Here is a 12,148-nt window from a genome sequence, read left to right as displayed (position 1 = left end):
CCCACGGCTGTCAATCAGACTGCCAGAAGGTTCTTCTTCCTGGTTGTTAAGTTTCATTGAGCAAAATTCAAAAGGTAAGAAATTGCCCAGAGCACCTAAGTGCAAAGATTTCTCAATACAGCTCTCTGGAAAGTCTGTAATTTTATGGTTCACAAGGCTACTCAATAAGACTCCTCTGATTGGGCATTCCCTGGCAGAGATGAGAATGTGTCCTAAGTAAGAAGAGGGCTTACAGTAGCTGCATATAGTAGATCTGAAGCTATTGCAATCTAACATTCCACATATCCCCAAAGGAAACATGCAAAAATGATTACATGCATGCTTTCTTTGTGAAGATATCTATGAAATTATTTTATTGTAATAGAGTGTTCCTTAATCATTTGATGAGTTGTAATTTAGGACCATGATCATTGTACTCTTATTTTAGAGGTTTTTTTTTGGCAGTTTCTCACACATCAAATGCGCACATCTAATGTTTTGAAACATTCACCAGGCTGTCACTCTATAACATATTATGAACGGAGTCTGTAATTAAAATTGTGTATTAAGGCAGAGGATGATTTTTTATTGTGTGTGTGTGATAACTCATTTTAATCTCAAAATATGAAGATATGACTTAAAAGTATATAATACCTCAAAAGGATATAATTCTTTAGGGGCTATGACTCTGTAATGCAAGACAGTAGGATGGGTTTGTGTATGGGCTGTAGACCCATGATCTTAATGCTCTCCAGGTACTAACTAGCCCCCTGGGATACTTCCCTAGAAGGCAGCATTGTCTAAGCTTGACCAGACAGGGTTGAGTATTTATGGTGTCCTGGGAAGTTTTGCATAAGTATAAGTGGCTGCAGGGTAACATAAGACAGGCTCTTCATGCAAGGCAAGGTCCGGGACATCACTAACAGTTATAAAGACAGCTCATATGGATATATATCATGAAGGGTAAAAAATAATCTAACACCAGGGAGTACATTGGCTCAGAAGACAGAGAAGAATGCTATAGAGGTAATATTACCACTATCTTTTGGGATTCACTAACTTTGTAATGATAAAACCTTTCAGGGCGTATTACAGCTCCAAACTGGTTCCATGATCAATCTTGCAACAGTACAGTAAAATAGTACTTAGGAAACACCTTAAAAAAAAAAAAAAAAAAAAAAAAACACCATTGTCTTAAAACATTTTAATATTAAACAAAATTGTACATGTGCTTATATAAACCATTACATAAAATAAACTTTGTTAAACTAAAGCTTTGTGTCTTGTTTTATGGCTGTTTCACAGTAATATTTTGGCTGTTTACTGTTTCCCTCATGAAAATAGTGCAAATAGGAGAAAGATATAACCATGACCAAAATGATATGTTTAATATAAGTCCTTGTAGATCTCCTGTAGGAGAGGATGTAGACACATATCTGCCTCCGTTTTCTTGATAATTTGCAAGAGCTGAACATGTTCTGTCACGACCTGTCTTAGATCCGTCATCTTTTGGAGAAGTTTGGCAAAGAGCTGAGAGGAGTCTGGATGGTTTAATTTAAGCTGATGTTCCAGGGATTGTAGTAAGCTGTCTTGAATTGCTTCAATTGGCTTCACGTTCACTAGTCCAGGTCGATCTGTGAAAAAAGTATAGCAAATTAGATGTAATTTATTGAAATGGATAATACTGTCATATTTTTTACTTTTATATTGTACCCTGTATTAGTTGACCAAACGTAATGCACACTGATTACCTCCGCAACCAACAAAACCTCTATATATTCATAGTCATCTTTGTATGACAGTATTACTAATAGTACTAATACTACACATTACTACTAAAACAATGTTATATATTCTACAGTGTTATGTAGTATCGACTGGTAATGAATTACAAATGTGTTTATTTCTAAAAAAAACAAAAAACTCAACCCCAATGGTAACAAGTATATAGGCCCTTGTTTATATACACGGTGGTGTCGGAGAGAAACCTTCGAAAACCTGTTAGATCTAATTTAGAGGGATATATTTGTTTCTGTTTTATATTTATAATGTTAATTACGATGCATACAGTCAAATATGTCTTTATATATACCTATGTCACGTGTTTGTCAATAAACAGTATTGTTACTATTTGGTCATCTTCTGAGCAGCACACTACTGTAATGTTGTAATTCATGACCTACTATATGTTATTGTGATATATAAATAAAATTTAGTTCTGAAAGCACATGCCAGGTACAATGTCCTTTTTTTTATTATTAGTTGATATTAATGACTGTTAAGTTGACATTTTTTTTTTACTAGTGTGAAGGAAGCAATGTATCTCAGATTATGTAAAATGTATTGGTGCTTACGAATTCTTACTGTTGCTACATTTATTTTATGATTGTTATAAAACAGCAACTAGAGGAGGGATGATGGATTGGAGGAAGCCTATTAGAGCAAAATTAATAACATAGGGGGTAGAGCCTGAGGTGGAATGGTGGCAGTCATGGACATCTCTCATTTTTTCCCCATTGTGGTGTTCTATACAAGTGGACTGTACTGAGAGTGCCCGCACATGTCATTTACCTTAGTGCATAGATAAATTTTAGATCACTGCTACCGGCCAGTTGTTTTCTCTTCCCTGTTGAGCACTGAAACCCACCATGAAAGGATTGGCAGTCTGTCTGCAGGCTGAATGTTTTGCCTTATGCCAAGGGTTGTAGAACTACAACTCTTATGATGCTTTGCATGCATTTAGAATGATAAAGCATGACAAAGCATCATGGAAGCTGTAGTTTTAAAACATCTGTGGATCTACCTTGTGGGCACCCCTGCCTTATACCATGCATATTTAGGGTCGAGGCTGGGCTCAGAGTCTTGCAATTGTTTAGACACTTTGATTTTATGTTGTTCTAATATATATTCTACCACCACACTTCATGCAACTTTGTATCACTATTGTATCTTTATTGTATATACAATAAAGTAATTGAGTAATGTATACCTTAGTACTGTTCAGAGCTACAACAAGGTAACATCTAATTAGATACGTTTTAGCATTGCGCCATTATTTTTATTATTCTATATTTTTATTTCTTTTTTCTTTGAAGCCAAATTGAGAAAAAAAAAATGTCAGGTAAGTATAGGGTGTTGTACAATTCTAGTGTTCTACTATTATTTCTTGACTTGGTTTATTTGAGTTGTCATTGAAGGGCACATTATATAGGGTTAATGCAGCTTATTTAAAATAATTATTTAGTATTGTATTCTATTATTAATGTGGAATTTAAAGGAGCACTTCAAGTACTATAACCACTACAGCGAGCTGTTACCAATACATGCTCTTTGATTAGGACATATATGTATTTTCTTGTGACAGTGCAGCTATAGTTTGCTTAATTCGGTTTGTAGTACTGAAAAACATACAAAGAATCACGTGCAAAATAATGCAGCAATGAAGAGCATTAAATCACACCTCCATTGTATAACCCCCCCCCAAGAAACATACACTTATATTACCAGGAAGGAGTTGCAATTGGACCCCTATGAGCTCCCATCATGTATGTGGGGAAGATGGGCAAGCGTTTATAACAGATGAAAATGGAAGATGATTTCTCTAGTTGGGCTATATGGATGACAGTCGTGGACCTGCAAGTTCCTTTAGTAATTAGGTGTTCAAGCAAACATCTATGACCAGTATGCCTTGCTTAATCTTAGAATTTGATCAATTTTTCTAACATGTTTAACCCCTTAAGGACCAAACTTCTGGAATAAAATGGAATCATGACGTGTCACACACGTCATGTGTCCTTAAGGGGTTAAAAGCAGTGTTACTGTGGCTGGTGTAAAAATTCTCTAAACTGTGTAAAGTTGTCGGAAGGTTCTATTAGGTATGTTGCATCTGCTACAATCAACCTCCTCAAAATACTTAAAAAAATAAAATATATTTTTTAAACAATAAACAGCCCTTCTGCATTGTCTGCATCTACCAGCTGTTTCCCATGTCTGGTTATAATATTGCCCCTGCAAATGCTATCATTTTATTAGGAAGTACATTTTATGAAAGTTCATTTAAAACATTTAAAAGGTCTTTACAATAAGCAAGATCCGGAGTTGCGTATAAAAAAATGTATGTGGAAAAAAGTTCTACAAATGGAGCGGTTTGCCGAACCATTCAACTGGTTTCCATGGTGATTGCTAGAATTGTAGATTTATTTTGGTCCAATCCGCAATTGATCTGAATTTGGGCCGTTCGGGTCGAATTCCTGAAGTCTGTGCAGATATGTACCCAAATGACAAACAAACCAAAACTCTAAATGGTTGAGTATTATTGGTACGCGTTTTGTGCCAAAAGAGGATATAATTGATAGACCAAAGGAGCAGTAAAAACATAAAAATATATGTAACATATAAATATATTTTGGTTTTACTTAATTTTCCTTTTTTTCCCCTCTACTGATTACTTTTTCTCATTTGATCTGTAAAACAAATGGCTGAAAAATGCTCCTGTCAGCTTATGGAAAAATATATACATAATATTATGGGCCCATTTTCGTGCACATTTCGTTCGCCTGATTCATTTCCTTAATCGGGATTTCGGTACAAAAATTCTGCCAAGTCAAACTGACATTTAGCCAAAATTTGGGGGGGGGGGGGGGCGGAATTTTTTTTAGATTTTTGGAAATAATTTTCTTGATATGCACAAGTCTAGTAATTGCCCCACTTATAGAATTCTTCCCTAGCATTGCTTGTTAGGTTACCTCCCAGGGTATAAAACCCACACATATTGCATTCATTCAATATGTGGCTTTTGTAAGAGCTGAGACGTTAAGAAATCGCAGATAAGATTATATCCACAGATACCATTTCCAACTCATAAAAAACTATGCAGGCTTTTGTAATTAATTGCTCTATCAGTTTAATTGTAGATAAAAACTGTTGCCAAATGAGTCACTAGTCAGTTTCAGCAAAAAAATATTATACTTAGCTTCTCAACATTATTTAATATGATTAGATTATCGTTTCATGTTCTCATGCATCATTTAAAGCAGATGTGGGATATTTGTATTAACTTCTTTACATGAATGTTTCTTTATGCTCGATAGACAGAAATGCAAAATAAATTTTTATGAATGGGATGATATATTTTATAGGGGCAATCTCTTTTTGAATTCTCAAGCAGAGATAAAGAGCAAACATTATTGTGAACTTGTGATGAGAATATGGCACCAAGAACAGCATTTCCACTTGTTATAAAAAAAATGGTAAAAACAAACTTACATTTATTTTGCAAATCGAAAGGAACACTACAAACATGCTGTAGTGGTTATGGTGCCAGGATGGTGCGTTGCCAGAAATGTGAGCAGTGTCACTAGCAACGCCCATACTGTGTGTGACTGCTCAGGAGAGGGTATTCTAGTCCAAAAAGGGGGCAGGCCAAACCAAAAATGGGACAGGCCTGCCACCAGACAAACAGCCGGGCCAACTGCCAGCTATCAGCAACATGCAGGGAGCACATCTGAAGTGCTCCATGCATTGCTAGTGCCCGCCTTCACACGGTGCTGCTCGGAAACAGTTTTCCGGTGTCCCTAGTTTCAGGACCCCAGGGAACTAAAGCAGGATGGTGGGACAGCACCCCAAAATTGGGACTGTCCCACTGAAAGTGGGGCAGGTGGGGGGCATGAACAGATGTGTGTGTGTGTGTGTGTGTGTGTGGTTTAATCCCCTCATACCATGACAGTGGTGGTATTCAACTATTGTGGAGGAAATAAAGCACATTCATATTGCTTTATGCATGAGTCACTTTCAAAATAGCGTAATCAAGATGGCAATTTCAAATGCTGAGTGTTATTGTCAAAAATGTAACAGCACTGCATTCATGAGAGTGCTTTGGTTTTACTGTGCGATTCAAACCAGATAATTTATGAGGCATTTAGAGCAGCATTAGGGCTTTAGGGATACCTGTGTAGTGGACTGTAACTCACATTATTCTCAGCCAGCAAGATTTATAGTCCACAGTACCATGAAGGCAGCTACCCTAATATGCACCTCCTTGCCCAAGAACCCCTAGAACAGCAGAGTAATATACGCTGCTGTATCCTGCACATAATTTTTATTGCTGTGTTGTTTTCTGTTATTTGATGATTTTACGGTCATATTTATTACTCAACTATTTTTTTACTAGTGACTTCTGAAACTCAAGATTTTTAAAGTTAGCCAATTTTTCTTACATAGCCCCCCAAATGTTTTACAAGTGAAAAGGGTTTTAACCAGCTTCTTCCTTGCCGAATATCAGTTAAGAACCTCTCCCATGTGTATATTTTACACACATAAACCCACATAAACCCACGTACTGTCCTCAGATGACTTTTCTGTGCATTTCAGCTGTTCAGAAAAAAGATTACACATTAACCATTATTTGTATCTTTGTCCAGTAATGACGCCAAGTGTCATAAAATCCACACACTTCATAGAGTTAGCTTGCATATCAATGCTGGATGCTGCTACCTGCAGGAACTTTTAGACGTCAATTATTTACGATAACCTGATGTTCTGTACAGTATGCAAAATCTTACCTCCACTTAGTATAATGACAGCTACAAAGATGGCCAGGTCGCTGTCATCTAACTCCAGCGCATTAAACCGTATGGCAAACTCAAACTTGGGCTCCATGAAGTCACTAAATGGCTTTCGTAAGCTCTTCAAGAATTCCCGCGTCATAAACCCCTGTCCATCGGCTATGAGAACACCATCTTTGTTCATTAATGATGCCAACATGGTGAATATTATTTCGTGAACACCATACTTCAGCAGAGTCACTTGATCATTCAGATCAAGGTTCACAAATCCTGGTATATTTTTGGCAAATTCAGTGATCTCGCGGACTGCCTCCACTGAGCGAGACTGGCATCTCTGGAAGATTCGAATGGCGACTTCCTTGTTTTGCTCCTGAAAAGGAGTCATGTAATGGTAGGCGATCTGGTCTTCCCCCATCATCAGCGAATTCATATCGTATATAACAACCGGCTAAAATAAAAGTCAACGGGTACAGGCCATTAATAATATTTCCCAAAAATATATTCCATTTTATGTCTTAATCAAATAAAGCCAGACACCTGTCACAATTTATTGCATGTTGTCATTATTATGAAATTATTATGTAACTGCACTTATTGCAACACTAACAAAAACAGGGCAAAAACAGGGCTCATTAAAGGTTAAAAACAGAACACAGATGACTTTATCTAAAAATGCATTATGATGGTTGTCTAGGTTTTTGCAAAAAAACAAACAAAAAAAACTATTAAATAAAATCTTGTAACAAAGCAACATTTCCCTATTTTGGGTTAATTTGTTTTATTTATTTATTTTAATAAAAAAAAAAACCAACACGTTTCACATCACATTAGATGTTTTACCAATTAGCTAAAATCAGGCAGATGTTCTAGGACTCCAGGGGTGTTGCTAAGTGGCAAACATACCATTTATCTACCTATATAACAAAATGTAATAAGGAGAGAGAGATAACACATTCAACTCCCTGGGTATGTCTTGGTGTTGACTGCAGAATTTACACTTTCTAGCCATACAGTGACACTAAAACCTCTCAAGTGGCCGTTTGGGACAGTGTTTATTTTTGTTTATACATTGAGACTGAATACTATATAGTCTGTGCAGCTGCCATGATAGTCACGACTCACTATACTGCTCTCAATTCTACAGGAAAGTACTGATATGCACCACACAAATTCACTAGCTCCCATAAATTTCTGCGGGAGAGCAATGATTATCATGGAAGTGTTCATCCACTTCTTGAATGTTATTGTAGATGGGTATTTTTGTCTTCGGTTTATTTAACTTCATTTATATTTGTCCGTAAGACCTTGAAATTGTATTAGACAAAAAACATCAAAACTGATGACTTCATGGAACACTGACAGTTACTTTCAACTTTAAGGTCAGATTAACTGAAAGCATATCTGTCTTTAATCATTTTACCAGTTTGTCTATTTTGACATTAAAATTGAAATTCACTTCTGAATTCTCATTTTATTGAATAACCTTGTGAGTGGCTTCATAGAGAAGACGTGGTGTTGACTACAGATACTTTATAACCCTATATTCCATGCATTGGATGGTGTGCTGCCAAATACAATATGTTGTCTAGATCATCACCATTAGGGCCAGAAGGTGTCTATTCTTGATCTATTAATAGTAAACAACCACTCCACCCCTTACCTAATATTTAACAAGGTGATATTTAGTGCCCTGGAGGTGCCAATTAGTAGCACATGGTTGCTAGGGATCCTCAAGCCATCATTATCATTCACCCCACATTTGCTGGTGATGAATTATGGTTATATTTTTATTTCTCTCATCGCATACAATGAAGGGCTCCTAACAGGCAAAGCCAGTTCCAGCAATAACATGGCCATTAATGGTGAATATCTATTTTATTTATTTTTTTAGTATCGGGGCTCAAAATTTCCACTCTCCCTGTTAAGTAGAAATTCATCCCTGATGAGTGCGCCATGGACTCTCCAGGCAGTCCCTTTCAAGCGAGGCAGGAAGGAGCACTTCTTCAGGAAAATTATATGCTTTCCTGAAGAAGTGTGTTTTCAAAGATTTTTTGTAGGGAAGGGAGTTCCACAGAAAAGGTGCACCCCTAGAGAAGTCTTTTGAGGCGACCATCAGATATGGGAGTATGGACAGAGGATAGACGTAGGTCTTTGGCAGAGTGCAGGGGCAATGACGTGACATACTTGTGCATTAGAGAGGATAGGTAGGATGGAGCAGCATTATGTAGGGACTTGTAAGCAAGCACCAGAAGCCTAAATTGAGCCCTATATCTAACTGGAAGCCAATGTAGGGACTGACAGAGGGGGGAGGCGTGGGAGGTGCGAGCGGACAGGAAAATGAGCCTTGCCCGCACGTTCATAATAGATTGCAGCGGTGCAATCTGGGAACACGTAAGACCACTGAGAAGGGGATTGCAGTAGTCAAGATGAGAAAGGACGTCATTACCTTAGCAGCGTCTGGTGTTAAATAGGGGCGGATGCAAGCTATGTTTTTGAGATTAAAGTATTTAGAAAATTGGGCAGACTAGATGTGCCGAATGGTTTTTGTCTGCCTTCACATTCTATGTTTCTGCACATCCAGAATCCTACCACCATGACCACTGCAAAAAGCAGAAATGGCCATTGTAGCTGTAGTAAAGCTTTAAATTTGAACTTCACTTTGAATTCCTTGCAATTCTCACTTTAGTGAACAACCCTAAAAATCGCATATTTTAACATACACACATTTGAAGCCATTATTTATATTAACTCATATTAAGGCGATTATCCAGAGCGGATAATTCAGCAAGTTATACTTAGTTCTGAACAGTGTCACTGGAATGTGAATGGAGATATAATAAAAAGTGTAAACTCTTTGTACAGTAAACAGTGTAATGTGCAATGGGGCAAAGTCCTCCATAGTACAAACATGCAAATCATTAACTGAATATTTACCGATAAACGCGCACGTCTGGGAGATGATTCTAAATGATGGGTGGAGAATATTACATGGCACACAAGGGATACTGTAACTTTTTATAATCGCCTTCTATTATTTAATACTGGCTTCTTTTTAATTGGGTTTAAAGTCTTCGGTAGTAGGTTTGTGACATAACTTGGAGCTTTATGGCACATGTTTGTTCATCTGGAAAATGCTGGTTAGGGCCAGAGTATAAATGTATGTCGAAATATCTCCCGCACATAAATTGAAGGCTTTAAAGAGACACTCCAAGGTGAAATATAAATGAAATAAGTCACTGTTTAGTAGATATACCCAAAATGAAAACGTGCATGCATTTAACTATGCATTTTTCATTGGAGTTATATCTAAAAACAGCTTTCAAAAACTGCTGTTCTCTTGTCTGCTGCCTTTACAAGCCCTCCCCTTCTGGCCCCGTCCAGACTTTCTGTGGCTATCCAATCACATACTGCCAATGCAGCTAAATGATAAGCAGGTGTTCTGAGCAATTGCTGCCTCTTGAGTTCCGTGAAAATAAGCTAACCAAACCAGGGGGTAAGAGAACCTGTTGACTGCTTGTAAAGCAAGGGGGGGGGGGGGGGGAGGGTGTAACCAGTATCATTTATAAAAATGTCAGTTTCTATTGCAGTCAGCACTATTTCCAAAATGAAAAAAAGAGGACACACTCTTCACACATAAAGATTTTCAGCAAGCTAACAGTATCCCTTTTTTATAATACATAATAAATTATGTATTTGTGCAAGGGCTCTGTGTGAGGGCGACAAAAACATGCAAATATTAAGTAGACATAAGATGACATAAAGTAGTGGGGTTTATAATAAATCGAGAGTAATGAGTTAAAAAGATTTCAGGCTGAAAAGAGCTGGGTTGAGGATGTATGGCTGTATGGAGCATTGAGCTGGGATATTATGGCTGTGCAGATCTAAACAATGTGTTAGAATCTGTATAGGATGAGAGTGGAACACGCTACAGGGATGGGTGATGGTATATAGAGCTGGGTGGTGGGATATGTAGGTTATGCAATGCTATGACGTGGGATACAGAATATATAGCTGTGAGATGGGGTATGGTTGGGGGTGGAGGGACATAGCTTGGGGATTGGATGGAAAGGCTGTACACAGACTTAAATGGCAATATAGATTGCGCACAAAGTAAGAATGCTGTGTATAGAGATGGAGGTTGAGGAACTGGTGCAAAGGCAGAGGATGTCATATAGAGGCAGTACAAACCCTGGTGGTGAGATATAGGGGCTGCATGGGCTATGATTTTTTATATTAAGGCTTTGTGGAGATACAAACTGGGATTAGGAAAATCCACTATTGCAGGGGTGCCCAAAAAGTAGATCCCTAGATGTTGTAAAACTACACCTCCCATGATGCTCTGCATGCCTTTAGAATGACAAAGCATCAAAGAAGCTGTCGTTTTAAATCATCTGGGGGGGGGGGTCTACCTTTTGGGCACCCTTGCACTAGGGATAGAGGTGGCTATAATAATTTTGCACTTATCTAATGGTGTAATGTATAAACTGTATAAAATGTGAGGTGGGATTTCGAGGTAGGATTGGGATATACTGACAATTAAAATAGCTTGGCATTTCAACAAGAAGCACAACTATTGTAATTTTCTATTTCAGTATGTGTAACTGAGTAATATTGCACAAAAAAGAATGAGAGAACTGATACTAACTGATTTGTCTGTGGTTCTTCCTGTCAATATGGCTCTTGCCTTGGCTTTAGTGAGAGGGAAGGATTTTAAATATGAATCATACAAGTGCTTGGCGAGTACGCGTTGATCAGCAGATTCCGGATTCATCTGGTCAATGTCACTAGAAATTTCAGCCAAGAGTTTCTCCTTTTCAGCTTGTGGCATTCTTCCAAACCTGATTGCTGTAGAGACACAATTCTTTTATTAGACTGCAAAACAGCCAGTAAAATTAACAATAGTGATACAATACAATATTATGGAGAAGACAGAAAAAAGGAACAGCATTTTAAGATGCCTTCGTTAATCAACAGAATATGTTGGGTATCGCCCTCAACCACATGTTTTTTCTGGTCTTTAAGGAGTTAAACTGAATTATTTCAGAATTTGTTAAATATTTAATGTCAAAATTTAGCAAAGGCTCTGCCATAAGAGCAATCTAATCTACTTCTATAGAGTTCCTTTTATTTTAATCTCATTTTATTTATTTTTTGAGCGTTCTAGTTTTCATAAAATATATAAGTGATAAAAGTAGGGATTACATGTCTTTATGTATAGCAGCCACGTTGACAAAACATGTCAATGAGCAGAGTTTAAAGAAACATAACATTTTCACTTTTAGTTGTTTAATAGTTTATTACCGGTACATTTAATTAAACGTTATGTTTTCCGTTAAATTATATATAGTGTTTTTTTTTGTTGAGAACATGTTACTTTATATCTGACCAACACTAGTCGTTTCACAGAAGCCGCAAGTTGTGTTGAGCGACAGTTGGTCAGATAACAGTAGATTTTAACCCTACATTGCTGATCTCCCACATAAAAAGTTACATTTTCTCAAAAAAAAGTATATTCATTTCATGTAATAAATGTTACAAAAACTAAAAGTGAAAATGTGATGACTGTTGTGCTTTAAGCAAGGTTCTGTTTCAGCTGTCATTCAAAT

The 12,148-nt window shown here is 37.2% G+C and overlaps 1 protein-coding gene across 2 annotated transcripts in view; it reads right to left on the bottom strand.

Moving 5' to 3' along the window:
• Nucleotides 1-1,168: 1,168 nt before the first annotated feature.
• PPARG (peroxisome proliferator activated receptor gamma) overlaps nucleotides 1,169-12,148 on the bottom strand; it is a 72,525-nt gene continuing 61,545 nt past the window's right edge. For both annotated transcript variants that reach the window (XM_063426938.1, XM_063426937.1), the window contains exons 6-8: nucleotides 11,188-11,387; nucleotides 6,540-6,990; nucleotides 1,169-1,613 (exon numbers count right to left, since the gene is read on the bottom strand). In XM_063426938.1, the coding sequence (XP_063283008.1) occupies nucleotides 1,366-1,613; nucleotides 6,540-6,990; nucleotides 11,188-11,387 (899 nt within the window). In that variant the 3' untranslated portion in view covers nucleotides 1,169-1,365. The remainder of the gene's footprint in view (nucleotides 1,614-6,539; nucleotides 6,991-11,187; nucleotides 11,388-12,148) is intronic.

Source organism: Pelobates fuscus, chromosome 7 (assembly GCF_036172605.1).
Source record: "Pelobates fuscus isolate aPelFus1 chromosome 7, aPelFus1.pri, whole genome shotgun sequence".
Lineage (NCBI taxonomy): Eukaryota > Metazoa > Chordata > Amphibia > Anura > Pelobatidae > Pelobates > Pelobates fuscus.
The sequence above is the reverse complement of the archived record's forward strand: the minus strand, read 5'-3'. Positions and strand labels throughout refer to the sequence as shown.